Source organism: Trichosurus vulpecula, chromosome 8 (assembly GCF_011100635.1).
Source record: "Trichosurus vulpecula isolate mTriVul1 chromosome 8, mTriVul1.pri, whole genome shotgun sequence".
NCBI classification, from domain to species: domain Eukaryota; kingdom Metazoa; phylum Chordata; class Mammalia; order Diprotodontia; family Phalangeridae; genus Trichosurus; species Trichosurus vulpecula.
The window spans coordinates 193,694,176-193,710,278 of record NC_050580.1 but is presented as its reverse complement, the minus strand read 5'-3'; the positions used below and the strand labels follow the sequence as shown (position 1 = coordinate 193,710,278).

At 39.3% G+C, this 16,103-nt stretch overlaps 1 protein-coding gene across 2 annotated transcripts in view; it reads right to left on the bottom strand.

Moving 5' to 3' along the window:
- EIF2AK4 (eukaryotic translation initiation factor 2 alpha kinase 4) overlaps window positions 1–15,596 on the bottom strand; it is a gene marked incomplete at its 3' end in the record, with an annotated part of 99,644 nt that extends 84,048 nt beyond the window's left edge. For both annotated transcript variants that reach the window (XM_036735291.1, XM_036735292.1), the window contains 3 exon segments: window positions 8,377–8,479; window positions 10,489–10,604; window positions 15,365–15,596. In XM_036735291.1, the coding sequence (XP_036591186.1) occupies window positions 8,377–8,479; window positions 10,489–10,604; window positions 15,365–15,547 (402 nt within the window).
- Window positions 15,597–16,103: the final 507 nt, after the last annotated feature.

Here is a 16,103-nt window from a genome sequence, read left to right as displayed (position 1 = left end):
AAATGAAACTCAAGGGGCATAGAAATCAAAGCAGTGGCCCAAATAGCATAACACATAATGGTTAACAACAATAACAACACAAAGATACAATATACTACTTACTTGATAACATTCTGACAGGATACTTTCTGAACTACTACGGTTCTAACATATCAATCAAGAAACAAATCATGTCAGCAAACCAACATTTTAGAAACTGTTGCTACTAAGAGAAATTACTACCAGCATATAATAAATTGTTTCAATAGTATTTCGCAAGCACACTTCATTGGTCTTTGTACAATAAAATTAAAGCAAAGACTTTTTTAAAAAAAAGACTTCATGAAATTAGGACATTTTGTTTTGAAACACCAGCTAGTAACTTTCTGAAATAAAAAAAAAAAAGGCAAACTGTCTGATACAGTCATAGTGACTGCCACTGACAGTACCAATGACTTTCTTATATTTTAGACTGTTAGTAGAAAGGAAGTATGCTTTAACTTTAGTAATTTGGAACTGACGTCCACTGGATCTGACTTGAGTTGTATCTTTTAATGTGCACACTGGTCTTAGGAGTTTTTTGCTTTTTTTAATAACCTGAAGATGTCTATATCTTCCAGTGAAGTGATGGCTCCTTTGCAGAAAATAAACATTGTTAACATTGGAACAACTTTGCTAGATGACCTAAGACACTGAAAATATTCTGTAGGTGTAGGCTGACACAAAAAGACCTCACTTTCTGTCTACCGGGAACAATGCCAATAAGAAGGCAGCTCAGATATTTCAAAAGGATTTAATTTTCACTGCAGATGGGGTCTTCACAGACTTAAGGAAAAAGGATTCTTGTTCTCTCAAGTGCCTAGTCCAATCTATTGCGCATCAGGTGCCTGCAGATCTTATTTGATCTGGTGAGTTAGTAGAATTGTAAAATATTCTTTGAGCCCTTGAGGAAGAGAAAAGGGATGGTAAGAATACATCTCTTCACAGAGGGATGAGAATCTGTCTCTGGGTTTCTTTCCCCTTATTTCTGCTAAAACAAAGAACTTCAAACATGTTCTTTCTATATTTTAAAGACTTCTAAAGGAACATACCAGGCTGGGCTGTGAGTCAGTAAACTTTGTTATATACAAAATTCCAGAAATCAGGAGAGCTAGTAGTAGGCACTCACTTTCACTTTCTCACAGAGAGTGAAATACAAAGAAATCACTTACGTTGGGGTAGCCACAAGAGATACTGTTTCTTTTTTAAAGTCTTTTTAAAAACATACTTAGCAGCAGTACTAATAAATGTTGGAAAGTAGTAAGATCTAAGAAATGCTGAAGAAGCAAATAGATGACTTTCAAGCCAGTCAAAAAGAGATGATCTCTTAAAGAGAAGGAATCTAGCACCTGAGAAACAAGCTGTTGAGGGTTGTGAGGTCAACGTGAGAGTAAAGCACCTCTGTTTAAATACATCTTTAAAGAAGGTTTAAAAGAGGTAAAGGGCAAGGTTAACAGTTGATGATTTTAATTATGTCAGACTTTGTAAAAGAGCATCTCACACTCAGTATTTTGGTATTCACATACTAATTACATAACCTTTCATTATTTAATAAAGAGACTTCATTGTTGCTACTCTTGTTTTAAGAAGCTGCAATTTAGTGACTGAATCTGACTCTGGGCCACAGAAATACAGCACCATAAAACTTTACCCCTACTCCACATAATAGCAGTGTTAAGCATATTGCAGGAGAAATGATGATTCAACTACTGTGAAAGTGACTAGCTTTGTGACACCAGTCCAAGTCAGTTTTGGTATAGCCTGGAAGGTTATCTAGACCAGAGCTGTTCAAAACAAAGCCCACAGTGCGATTTTATGCGGCCCGCCTGTGGGTTTTAATTTTCATGAGCAAAAAAATAAAATAATAATTTCCATGGAATGTGTATTAGATTTTTTAATTACATCACTAATAAATAATCTTGTTGATGTTAGTTTTCTTTGGTGTTTTTAAGCAGTATTACAGACGGAACACATTGCACGGAATTTTCAATCGATCTGTGGGATGCGTTCTGTCTGTAGAATGTAGACTAGTCATTATGCACCTACCTTTATACTGTTGTGTTGTCACTTTGTTGTTTTGTGCTTGCTTTCACATTTTGCGCCTTTGCCTGTCACACTGATGACGTGCGTTTCCCCACTTTCTATTAGTGTACTGTATTTTTTATTCTGGGTACAGCCCTTGACTAATTATTTTATTTTAATGCGGCCCTAAGATAACCTAAAGTTGGACAGTCCTGCTCTAGATTTATTCCAGTCCACAAAGGAGGCAGTGTGGCACAAGACCTGGGTTAAATACCTGCCTCTAACACCTATTTAATGTGTAACTATGGGCAAATCATTGAGCCTCTCAGTGCCCCCAGGCAACTCTCCAATAAAATAATCAGCCTAACCTTCCCAAATTTGTACCCCAAATCCACACACACACACACACATACCATACACACAAATACCTCATTACTTGAGGTGAGGGAGCAGAGGAGAACAATAACAATTTACTAAAAGTTCCATGTGCACTATTCTCAAAGATTTTCTTCTTAAACCACAAGGCATTGTAAGACCATGGTGCAATTTATAAATACATTTCAACAAACTTGTACTATGGTGTCTGGGAGGTGGGGTGATGCAAATGACCTTGGAGTCAGAGGCCCGAGTTAGAATCTCAGCACTGCCACTATTATCTGTGTGATGCTGGGCAAGTTATTTAACTTGTCTGGGTCTTAGTTTCCTTATCTATAAAATGAGGGGATTGGACTAGATGGTCTCTGAGGTCTCTTCATTTGGTCCCATAAATTCTCTTTTTCCATCAGCAAAATGCACAGGCTGAGTGAGCCAAATTGACAAACTCAATTGATAATGGGAGAGTCCTAGTCCTCTGAAACCACTATTTCTGGGAAAACTAATACTTCTATGAAACAAATACTTTCTTCTGCTTCCTTTTTCAACTTAGTTTTTCACCTAACTCATAAAAGTGCACCATATTGAAAAAAAATAGATTCTTATCTAGCATAGGGTGTTATGTGACAGAAAAAAATTCAAGCTGTACTGATAAAAATGTAGACTGTGGCTCAATATATTTGTTTCCTAACACACAGGTTATAACAGCTGAGTTTTTCTCCACTACTCAAAGGATTTCTATTCCACTCATTCAAAATTATTTTAAAAACCAAGTCATCAAACACTCTTATAGCAAACCTGGTCCAACTGCTCACAAGCATAAGCATTTCAATCTTCAACACCTTTATTTTAACAGGTTTCTTACTGGATGAAGGTATCAGGCTTAGTACTAAGAAAATTCTCATTAACACATGAATATGAAGTTGGTTCGAATAATTCATTTTTTAATAATTCCCCCTGAACATTCTTCATAAAGTCAAAGACACAATGACAAATAATCCTACAACATAATAGATGTCTTGAAGTTAAGATTCTTCTCTTGAATGTTAATCCAAAACAAATGCCTTTTCAGTCAACATGCTGAAAAACAAGACCTCTTTTGAACTGAGACCACTATTACAACTAAAAAAGAGGCATCTAAGGATGCTGAATTATGTTCCTAGCACTAAGGTCACATTAATTATGTGAAAGGATTATTAGAACTGCCAAGCTGATGTGAAACATTTATTTATCTTAAGGTTTTTTGTTCTTCTTTTTTTTTTTTGAAATCTCAATGATAGTTTTCTTACAAATAATCAACATCATTATGCTTACTGGAACATTAGGGAGGCAATGTGGTACAGTGGAAAAAGCTGAAATCAGAGAATCTGGGTTCATATCTTACCAGTGATATTTACTACCTGTGTGATCTTGGACAAGTCATGCAAGTCTACTTCAGCAGTCTCTCTGTCGTCTCTCCCCTATTTTTTATTCACTGGACCGGGTGGTTCAGGCTTTCATTACTTTTTGCCTCCTAAATGGCTGACCTGCACAGTCTAACTCCTTCCAAATCATCTTTTGCACTACTGCTTAAATAATCTTTCTAATACAGCACTCTGATTATGTCATTCCTCTATTCAAAATTCTGTAGGGGCTCCCAATTGCCTACCAAATAAAGGATAAATTCTTGATTATGACACTCAGAGCTTTCTAACATATGGAACTAACTTACCTGTCAAACCTTATCTCATATTTCTCCTCTTTATACAGTTCGAGTTCTAAACAAACAAGGCTGTTTTCCATACAATTCTCATCTTGTACTGTGGCTACATGTTTGTGTGTACACACTCTTCCTTCATATCTGTCTACTGAAGTCCCTCTCCTCTTTCAAAACCCAACTCAGGGGCTGCCACTTGGTCTACAAAGCCCTCCTTGACTTCTTCCACCAGCTCAAAGTGATCTCTTCCAATTCTGATTTCTCAAGAGCAATTCTTTACACTCAACATACTCTATATTACCACAATTACCTATGTATATGTAATTTCTCCCTATTATATTATAAAGTCCTTGAAATCAGGGTCCTTGTCATATTTTTGTATTCCCCAGTGCCTAGCAGAGTACCTTGCATATAGGAAGTACTTAAGAAACATTTTAAATTATACTGAATTACTTTCACAGATGTTTATTTATAGCCTCTGGGCTCCTAATTTTCAAATCAGCTAACACTGAAAAGTTCTTAATGAAAATTTACTTCTTATTGAATGTAAATGTCACAGCAGATTTCAAGTTCAAATCTAACTTGATTAAAATATGCAAATATATGTAGAAGCACTTGGAATTAGGGGTAGGCATCACCTTTCAGTTATGAAGGATATTTCCTACTGTAAAGCACTGAGAGTTCTGATGCAATATATAACCCAGCTTCTCTTATAATCAGTCAATTCTTATTGGAATAGTTATTTCTAGCTACTATTCAACGTATGCACTTTAAACTCAGGATGATATATACCACACACACACACACATGTATATAGTGAGAAACATCCTACCACTGTAACTTACTCATGATGAAATCCTATTTAAAATATCATAAAATTTTCTCATCAAACTTCAATGGTTCAGAAAAAAATAAAACAAAGGTATAACTTTTCTAAAGAGAGAGTTGCTAAATAAAAAGAAAGCAACATTTCAAGGAAAATGCTTAAGTATTTGTAACAGTTTTTAAATTTTACATACAAATAATTGGTGAGCTTGTTATCAACAATTTTCATCTATACATTAAAATAGTTTCCCTAAGAACCTCAATTGGGGTATAAAGAAATTACAGTTACTGTATAAAGTCTGACAAAGTATCAGGAGTCAGGAGACCTGGGCTGTAGGCCTAGTTCTGTCATTAAGTGGTTGCAGAATCTTGGGAAAATCATCTTGCCTCTGTATCTTAGGTTCGCCATCTGCAAAGCAGGGGTTGAACTCAACATCCAAAGTACCTCCTAGCTCTAATATTCTGTTTCTTTCTTTCTTTTTTTTCTTTAAAGAAATACCCATTAACTCAGATTTCAAAAAAAAAACACAAACCAAAAAGCAAACGCACAAAAATGAGAACAACCAGAACTGGTGACAAATAGGAATGTGTGACACATGGTGACCAAATATACATTCACCGAAAGGGCCCATAACTGCACATCTGTTCTTTTCTGCCTAGGCAGGCTGATCTGTCATCTTCTTGTTGCACTAGATGGGAGAAATACTAAATGTTCTTGCATTCAGGGCAACACACTCAAGAGCTCTTCTTGAATAGATAATCCTTGAATATCTGTACCTGATTTAGAATGCTTTTGACTACTACTCATCTTCTTTTCAAAGTTGTTACCTTTTCAATATTTTTTTTCATTTCTTCTGATTCTTCTGATGTAGAAAATACAATAAAATGCTAACATATTTCAAATACCAGTTAATCTTTTCTATCTTAAAAAAAGGAATACATCTTCAGGTTAGGGGCTTAATGCATGTGGTAATAGCCTCAAGGGAAGGTCAATAAGACACAGGGTATACAGTTAACATCTGAAACATGAACATGAGTCCAAGCATCTGAAGGATTCCTACAGCTGAATCTTCCAACTTGATGCAAGAGTCCTGAGTAACAAGAAAGAGCTAATGAAATAATTATTTAGATCCTACTTTCTCATCAGAAATGTCCTACAGAAAGATATCACTTACCTGATCTGCCCCCGCAGGATTCAAATACAACTTGAAGTCACACAATTTTAAAGCTAGAATGGATCCTTGAGATCGACTTCTGATTAACTATATTATAATCCATATATTAAAATTTTTTGTCATTTTTGTCATGTTTAGTTGACTTAAACAATAAAGTTGCCTTTAACAAGTGAGGCTTTGAGGCCTAAAGTTTCTCCAGTTTAGTACTTGCTTATTAGCTTATAGTTATTTCTCTTTCTTTATGAAGGGTATAATAAGATCCTCCAGGGTAAAAATTTAAAAGAAAAAGAAGGAAGCACTATCACTAGAAAGAAGTGAAGAAAAGAAATTCCTGTACTCCTCATTCACCACATATCTAGAAGCAATCTGAGTTTACCCTCCATAGTACTGTGGCCAAGACACATTTTCAGAAGACTAAATATGTGGACCTTTATGTTCAGGAAGTCATTACTGCATTTCTCTTGGTAAACACCCATGTTGGAAGGGACTTCAGAGGCTATTTAGTCCCAGCTGTCCTTGAACAAGACTCTTCTACACAGCTGACAAGCAGTCATCCAATCTGAAGCCCTTTACTGATGAGGATCATGCTACATTTTGAGGTAGGCCATTTTCCTTTTGGATAGTTCTAATTATCAACAAGTTCTTCCTTATATTAAGCCTAATATGCCTCTTTAAATCTTCCACTTGATAATGCTGACAGTGTTCCTAGGCTTGCTCTTGGTAGCTAAGCACAGGATCATTGATTTAGAACTGGAAGCATCCTTAGATTCCATCTAGTCTGATCTCTTCATTTTACACATGAGAACAGTGAGGCACAGAGAGAGGCATTTACTTTCCTGAGACCACACAGGCAGTAACTACCTGCAGCAAAATTTGAACTGATATGCTTTGATTCCAGAGTAAGTGTTCTTTTTTCCACAATGCCTCCCTAAAGCAGAACAAGCAAAAATTCTCTTCCATATGAAGATAGCTATTACATCTCCCATAAAATCTTCTCTTCTTTAAGCTTGTTGTTGTTCAGTCATTTGTCAGTCATGCCTAACTCTTCGTGACCCCATTTGGGATTTTCTTGGCAACTTCTTTAAACTAAACATTTTCAGTTCCTTCAAATGATCCCCTTATGGTTTGAACTTAAAGTTCTTCACCATCCTTGCTGACGTACTATGGACATTCTCTGGCATATTTCTTTTTATCCCTAAAATGTGGCATCCAAAATAGAACAGAATACTTCAGAGGGGTCTGCTGGGGAAAGGAAACAGCAGCCTCTACCTTCCCTAATCTTGGACCCTGTACTTTCCTTAGCATTTTCCTAACATTGCATTTATTTTCTGGACTGTCATATCCCACTATTGACTCCTACTGAACTTGCAGGATATTAAAATCTCCAGATTTTTGTCTAGCCATGCCTGCCTGTGGAGTCTATTACAAGTAACTGAAAAGGGAAGTTGTTATGAAATAACCCTTCCTTCATTGTTTGTGGAAGTTAAATATTATTATTACTATAATGTATATATTATATTGAAAACTACAAGGTTTGGGGTAAATATTGGTCTGCTGGAGGAGGTATGGTCCATGACTCAACAATGCAAACTCTAGAGAAATGTGTAGAGACCACAGCAAGTCTAAGACAAATCAGCAATGTTTGATCCAACCCATCTGCTATTCTCTTCTCCAGCCTCACAAATGTGTTTAATTAATGGCAGAGAGGGGGGCAGGGAGCACACCAGTTTTGAAGCAGAAAAGGACCTGCAGCTGGGTTGGATCCCAGAGTGAGTAGAGGCATATCTTCTTCCTCCACTGGCTAAGACTGAGGTAGTGGTGAGATGAGTTCAGGGCTGATTAGGGCTGGAAGCAGAGACTTCTGTGAATTGAAGCCAGTACTGCTGGTGCCAGTGCTGGTGCTGCTCCCCCCAACCCCTCAAATCAAAAAAATCCTGAAAAATCAAGATTTTTCAGTGTTGAAGTTATAGCTAAGATTTTGTTGTGGCAGAAGTTAATAGCATATACAATATACCAATATGCCAGTTGTAACATCATTTACTGGCCAAAAAAGTCCTCAATGTGAACCTATTTAGTAGATAACGCCTCTAAGGTCAACTGGTCAACTTAACATCATAAGTGCTAATGATTTTGCCTAGCCATAGGATATTTGAAACTAAAAATTTAGGGATAAACTGGACCTAAGGGACAGTCCCACCAAATGCTAGATGAAACATCTGTTGTGAGTTTGATTATAAGTTTTATAACAAAATTTTTTTTAAATCTTACCTCTCCACAATGTTCTTTGGCTAATTTTTCCAGGTTGGCCTTTAGTGAATTAACACTTTCATTTGACAAACCTTTTGCATTCTTTAGCTCTATTTCAGGGACCCTGGAAAACAAAAGGCTTATTTCAGAATTCAGTATGTGCTGTATCTATATCACTAAGTTAATAATATGTACTCTTTAAAAGTTCAATGAGAACCTTACTGTACTCTATCAATATTATCACATAAATCTCAACAATCTCTACTATACGGTTAATAATGATAAAATATAATATAAATAAATCTATACTGTTAGTAACAACAACAAAAAAGCAGAGGGTATTTTTCTCACAAGACAACTCCAGTTTATACAATGATCAATATCATATTAACAGAATCTTGCAGGAAAGTGGGCCAAATACACATGATTTAATAATTTAATTTAATTTAATAATAATTTAGTAAGTCACGGTGAACTGCAGGAGGAGAAAGCATCAGGTGCCACCAGGCACTGAAGTGGCCATTCCATTCCTTGCAGGGGATCTGCAAGCCAAACGTAGCAGGTTTAAGAGGAAAGAGTCCTACTCTGTTCCACTCTGTGAGCCTGTTGTGCTTCAGCAAGTCCTTGCAACTTGGCTCTATGTTCATTCATTCCACAAAAAAAAAAATTAACTATAACTGGGTACAAGTGCTAGAGGATGTTAAAGTTTGGATAACACAAAGTCTCTGCCCTCATGGAACTTTACAAGCCAATAGGGGGGATAAGACACAAATAGATATAACTATAACAATCAATTTTGTGAATTCCAATTTAGAGAATTCCAGAACAAAAGTGCTATGTGAGGCTTGTGCGGAGAGGTTTATTACTGATGGGAGGATCAGGGAAGGCTTCATTGAGGAGCTGGCATTTGAGTTTGGTTCTTAAGGATGGGTAGGAATTCAGGAGGTGAAGTGAAAGAACATTTCAAGTATGAGGACTAATTTGAACTGCGGCACAGTGACAGAGGGTAGCTAAGTCTGGCTGGAGTTTAGAATGCAGGGAAAAAATCAATATGAAATAAGGCTGGTGTGGCCAGACTGTGGAGAGCCTTGAATGCCAGGTAAAAAAAATACAAACTTGATCTGGTTGGCAATAGGAAGTCAATCAAGAATTCTGAGCAGGGGAATGATAGCACCTGAGCAATGCATAAGGAAAATTATCTTAGTGATGGTATAAAGAATGGATTGGAGAGGAGAAAAGAGTGGAGGCAAAAAAATTTGCTGGGAAGATAAATAGCAAAAGTTCAGATTGGTGTTGTTAAAGACTAAACTAAAAGGGTGGGAATGAGAATAGGGAATAAGGAATGCAGTGGTATAGGAGAGGCTGTGTGGTATATGGAAAAAACACTGGCTTGAGTCAGAAAACTTGGGTTCAAATGCTGTCTCTGATATTACTTGTATAGCCTTGGACGAGTCACTTAAACTTCCTGAGTCCTGGCTTCCTCACCTGAAACATGAAAGTGCTGGACTCGATGGCCTCTTTGGGCCCTTTCAGGTCCAGATCTATGGTCCTATGATTCTATGATACAAGAGATACTGTAGAAGTAAAACTAATGAAATTTGGTAGTAACTGGATATGAGAAGATGGAAGAAGAAAGAGTCAAAGGTAACATCAAGGTTTTAAACAAGGGAGACCAGGTGAATGAACGACGGCACCGCGGACAGAAAGACTGAGGTCAGGAATGGAGAGGCTTAGAGGGAAAGATAAGCTTGGTTTTGGACAGGTTAAGTTTGGGGCACCGTTGGGACATCCAGGTGGTGATATCTTTTAGGTAGTTGGAGGTGGAAGTCTTGGACAGAGGAAAAAAAAGTCATCATAGATGTAGATTTGGATGGTATTTGAAGTAGGGGTGAACAAAGCTATGGTAATAAACGAGTTTGCCAAAGGAACGAGTGTGGAGAGAAGAACAAAAGGGCCTAAGACAGGCTTTTGGGAAATTTCCACATTAGGGGTGTAAAAGAAGATGAGCAATCAATGAAATAAATATTTAAAATGGAGGAAGAGGGAGGTTTTCATTAATACATTTCAGTTAGCAATTGTGGTGATGAAAGGGCAAAGTGAAATCACACCAAAACAATCCACAAGTGTACTTACACATCTGGGTAGGTTGGTGGGCACTTAACTCTCAAGTCCACTTTGACATAGACTTCTTCATCACCAGTCAAACCCTGGGGATGGAGAACTAAATTGATTTCTGGGGGCTCTTTTACCTGAAATAAAAAAAAAAGGTTTGGATTTTTTAAAAATAGCAAATAGAAAAATAGTAAAAACTAGTAACAAGCATTTATTAAGTGTCTACTAGGTGTCAGGCACTATGCAAATGACTGGGGATACAAAAAAGGGCAAAAGAAATTGTGACACTGATCATCTCAGTTCAAACCTCTACCAATTGTGTTTTATTCTATAAATGTAATTGTATTTTATATAGGTGTTCTATACATTTTTGCCCACTGTATATATAAAAGAAAACTCAAAAGTCATGTACGAATATACCATTGTATAAAAATGTTCCACTCTACTTTAAAGACATGGTGAAATATATAGAATTTTAAAATTTAAAATTGTATATCATCTAAAATGATTGCCTATTCCTTAGCTAACTCTTTTATTATTCTTCAATAATAACATTGCAACAATCCAAACTTAACCTAGAATCTGTTTATTCTGGTTTTTAGCTATTAATATGGTGATTAGGAGGAGCTCAGGTTGGCTGCACCTCAAAGACCTGGAAACAGAATTTCAGCAGCAACAACATCTATTTATTCCCACTGAGATTAAAAGCAAGGAATTTATTAATTATTGTGACTGTACACACATACACACACACATGCACACATACACTGGACTACGCTCCTCTCTCAGACTGGTGCAACAGACCTTTCCTGCTTTTTTTTTTTAAGTTAAAGTGTGAATTCAAATGTATTACAAACTCCCCTGTCTTCTTAAAGGGTTCATGAGCATGCTTTTATTTTGTCTAATGATTCAGGGTCATAATTATGACTATTACTGTATCATTGTACTGTACTGTATTTCAGTAACAAACCTGAGTTTGGTCCCATGCAAAATACTACTCAACTACTATTTTTTTTTGAGTTGACTGGATTTTAAGCAATCCTTTCTCTTTCCTCCTAATTTTTATCAAACTTTTGCTTTTTGCTTTCATTAAGTCCCCCCACCCCCTCCACACACTCTCTTTTTTAAAATAAGGGTTTACTGACTTTTGTGTGTGTCCCTGTTTTTAGTTGTCTCACTCGCCAGTCTTTTAATTTGCTGCTTCCTATCTGCTGTGGGCATGAAAACCCGATAAACAAGTTTTTAGAACTACGAAAAAAATAGAATAATTAAGTTCTGAGTGAGGTCCTAAAGGGTTTTTCCCATGAGTGAAATGCATGAATTTGACTGTGGTCTTTGTGAAATCAATCTTCTTGCTCTGAGACCTTTATGCTTATTTCCTGATACTGAGCTAAATTTCACATAACTGAGGTTGCCAAATAGCTGAGTTCCAGACAGTTAAAATGTTACTGTATTATGACTGTGAGGAATAAAGATTCACATTTCCAGCATTTCAGTATGAAAGAACAGTTGGGGGTGGAGTGGAGTAGAATGTGTTCCTTTTATAGAGAGTACCAAAAGAAGTTATTACTTCATTAAAAGCTTGCTGAGTAGATGTGTCGGATGAGGCTGAATGATATAAACTGTAGAAGAGAGGAAGAAGCACCAATTATTGTAGAATACTTAGAGGCTTGCTGGTACATTCGTGTTAGATTTTTAGGAGGTAAGAAAGCTGGCAGTAACAGAGAACCCCAGTGTCTTTACCGAGAAAACCCCAAATGGGGCCATGAAGAGTTGGACACAAGTGAAACAACTCAACAACAAACTCCTTTCTACCTGTAGTAGTTGCCTCATGTATGTCTTTGCATACTTGTAAGGGAAAAGGAAGACATCTAAAACAGAATTCCAAAAAGTAATGCTCTCTAGAGCACACGGATAGGTCTTCATTATGAGCAACTGATTATGAATAACCTCCACTAAAGTCTTAGGCTGATGCTTATAGACTCTCCCACAGGGTATCAGCAGGTCCTGCCAAGCTGGAAGATCTTCAAGTACAGGCTCAGAGATGGAATATATAAGTATATGTGTGTGTATGTATGTGAGTATGAACGTACTTGTGTGTGTTGTCTGTGGACTAACCTAGCAAAGTACCAGTGGGATAGCACAAGAAAGCTGGATATGAGATGATGAATTTTTTCAGTCACTGTGACTCATGAAGAACTGAGGCCTAGAGACCTTGTAACCTTCATTAGTAAAGAAAATACTCCCACAGATGAACTCAAAGACCCTTGAAACATATAATAAAAGTAATTTAAGTGGCAGAGACAGCCTAGGGGGACAAGGCAGCAACTTGGTACAATATGGAAAGAGGGTAGATATAAAATATGTGAGGCAGGTACTACAGGCAGAAAGGAGTTTGTTGTTGAGTTGTTTCAGTCATATCTGACTCTTCATGGCCCCATTTGGGGTTTTCTTGGTAAAGACACTGGAATGGTTTGCCATTTCCTTCTCCAGCTCATTTTGCAGATGAGGAAACTGAGGCAAACAGGGTTAAATGACTTACCCAAGGTCACACAGCTCGTAAGTGTCTGAAGCCTGATTTGAACTCAGGAAAATGAGTCTTCCTGATTCCAGGCACAACACTATCCACTGTGCCACCTAGCTGCCTGAAGAAAGAAGACTAGTTATCAAAACCCAGCCCCACATGAAGCTTTCAATTTAACAACATATTCAACAAACATTTATTAGGTCCCTAAGTTGGACCTTAAAAGAAAGGAAGGACCTATAACAGATGGCAAATGGGGTAGGGGAAAGGTAGAGTCCATTCCTGATATTCCATATAGCATGAGAGACTTTTAGATGCATTGAAGGGAATAGATGTTCTAGAGGGCAAAGTTATAATGGTAGAAGGAGGGAGGTAGGGAATTTCTAAATAAGGAAATACAGTGAAGATTGGTGAAACAGAAGAATCTGGGATATCTGATTTGTAGAATTAGGAACAAGATGATAAGAAATGAAAGAGTAGGTTGTGCATGAAGATAGGTTGTTTGAGGGTATTGCTACTTACTTTTTGGACCAATATCACTTTTCCCTATGCACTAATTTGATTCTGCCCTGGGAAATTTGTACTGAGAACCTTGCTGCATTGGAAGGGGAGGAAGGGTTCAATCTTTAGCTTTCTTTTATCTCTTCTCTACACCATCTCTCAATGCAATCTTGTCCACACTGAAGGTTTCAACCATCATCTCTATGTACTTGATTTACAAATCTCCAACCCCAATTCCTTTCTTTCTTAGAGTTCCAGCCCCATATTTCCACCTTCCTGCTAGTTAGTTCCATGTAAATATCACACAGGCACTTACAATTCAACATATTCCATACACCAAATTCATCATCCTTCCTCAATGACTGTCTTCTTGTCCTTATTTCTCTATATGGGTTAATGGCATAACTATTCTGCCAGTCACCCATTCTGAAAATATTTGACTTATCTTTGACTCCTTCACTCCTACTGCTTCAATCACCAAGTGTTCAATTCTATCTTCAAAATCTTTCTAGCAATCATCTTCTCCCCATTCTGACTGACATGGCTCCTAATTCAGACCTAACTTCCCCTTCCCTGGACTACTGTTAATAACCTAATTGGTTTTCCCCCCTCCAATTTATCCTACACTTCATTGCCAAATCCTCATGTCTGGTGTGATCATATAACTCCTCAGCTCAAACACCTTCCGTTGCTCCCTCTTATCAAATGATAAGTCACACTCTGCAGCTTGCCATTCAAGGTCCTCTACAAACTGGGTCTAAACTACCTTTCCAGCCTTATCTCACTTAACAGACTATACCCTCCAACCATACTAGTTTTCTCAGTCTCTAATGTGGCCCAGGATCAAACAAACGCCTCTGTCCCATTGCTCATGCATTATACAGTTCTTCATTTCTGTAATTCCTTTCCCCTACACTTCTTTCAGTTGAAAACCTACTTGTTCTTTAAAACCCAACTCAGATGCCATCTTCCACACTGAACCCTTATTTCTCCAGTCTGAAGTGATCTCTCCTTGCTTTGAACTTTCGAAAGTACTTAATAATTTGCCTACCCACTAGCAATTTCTGCTTCACCTTAATGAGTTTTTAAACGTTATTTCCTCTCCCCCACTCCCAACTGTGATCATTTAGTGTTCCTGCAGTGCTTAGATACCCAATAAATGTTTGTTGAGGAGGGTTACTGTTGACTAAGGGTTGGGCATTCCTCAAGAAAAAAGTGATCAGAGAAGAAAAACAAAGTTAGAGGAGGTGCGGTGTGAGTGTGTGGTTAAGCCTACCCAAAGGGCTCAGAAAATGTCAAGGAAAAGGACAAGTATCTATGTGTACCTCTACGTGTGCGTGGGAGGTGGGGGAAATGAAGAATGAGGGCGTCAGGAAAATTAAGGGTTATCAGTAAAGAGTCATGGGACAGTGAAGGGTGCACATCAAAGAGCTGACACCAGGGGTTCTGAACATTTTTGTGTCATGGACCCCTTGGGCAGTTTGGTGAAACCTATACACCCTTTTTCAGAATTATGCTTGTAAATGCATAAACTAAAATACGTAGGATTACAAAGGGCACCAGTTACACTGAAATGCGGTTATCAAGATTTTTTTTAAAAGTAAAACACCAATTTCACGGACCCCAGGTTAAGGACCCTGGCTTAGACCTTGGCAAGGATGACGGATGGACAGACATAAAGTTGTCACAGTCCCGGGGCAGCTGCTGCGCTGGCGGGGCGGGACTACCTAGGGGCAGTGCCGGAATCTGGGGGGAGTAGAGCGTCGGGGCAAATAACGGGGTGGCCTGGGGGGCGGGCCAGGCCCGGGGGCAGGCGGACGCGAGCCCAGGCGAGGCCGGGGCAGGACGCGGGGGCTCCCCGCGCCTTCCTACCTGTCCGGGCCGTTGTCGCCGCAGGTCCTGGAAGTCGCAGCCGTAGATGGCCTCCAGCGCCTGCAGCTCGTGGTCCTGGCGCTGCGGGTAGCTCTCGGGCTGCTCGGCGGCGCCGTCCCCCGCTCCGCGCCGAGCCTGCTTGCCCGGATCCCGAGGCTGCCGGCCGCGGGCGCCTCCAGCCATGGCCTCGGCAGCACCGGGAGCAAAGAGGCGGCGGCGGCGGCGGCGTGGGCTGGCGGGAAGGCCGATACGGGCCTCCCCAGGAGGACGAGGACGAATACGGAGGAGGAGGAGGGGAGAGAAGAGAGGGAGGAGGGGCAGGGCGGGCCCCGCTGGGAGGCTGCGCTGCCCTCTGGTGGCCGGAGGGGGCCGCTACTCAACTCCCGGGGTAACGAGCAGGGGCCCTTGGGAAGCCTGGCTCCGGAGGCTGCTCCTGCCCAAGAGCAATGACTTCCCTCCCGGAGGGCCCACTTCGACTCAGGCTGAGGATCACAGGACCTACACTTAGAACTTTAAAGGCCATCTAGTTTATCCTCGTTGTACGGAGGAGGAAACTGAGCCACGGCCAGGTTGTGACAGTGCCCAAGGAGCAAATGACTGGGCTGGGATTCGATGCCAAGCTCGGATTCTGAATGCGGTGCCCTTTCCGCTGTGCTGAGTCCTGTTTGTATCTGTGAGGCCAGGCCTCCTCCTTGGCCTCACTGGAACCCGTGGAATAGAGCTGCTCTAGCACAGCACC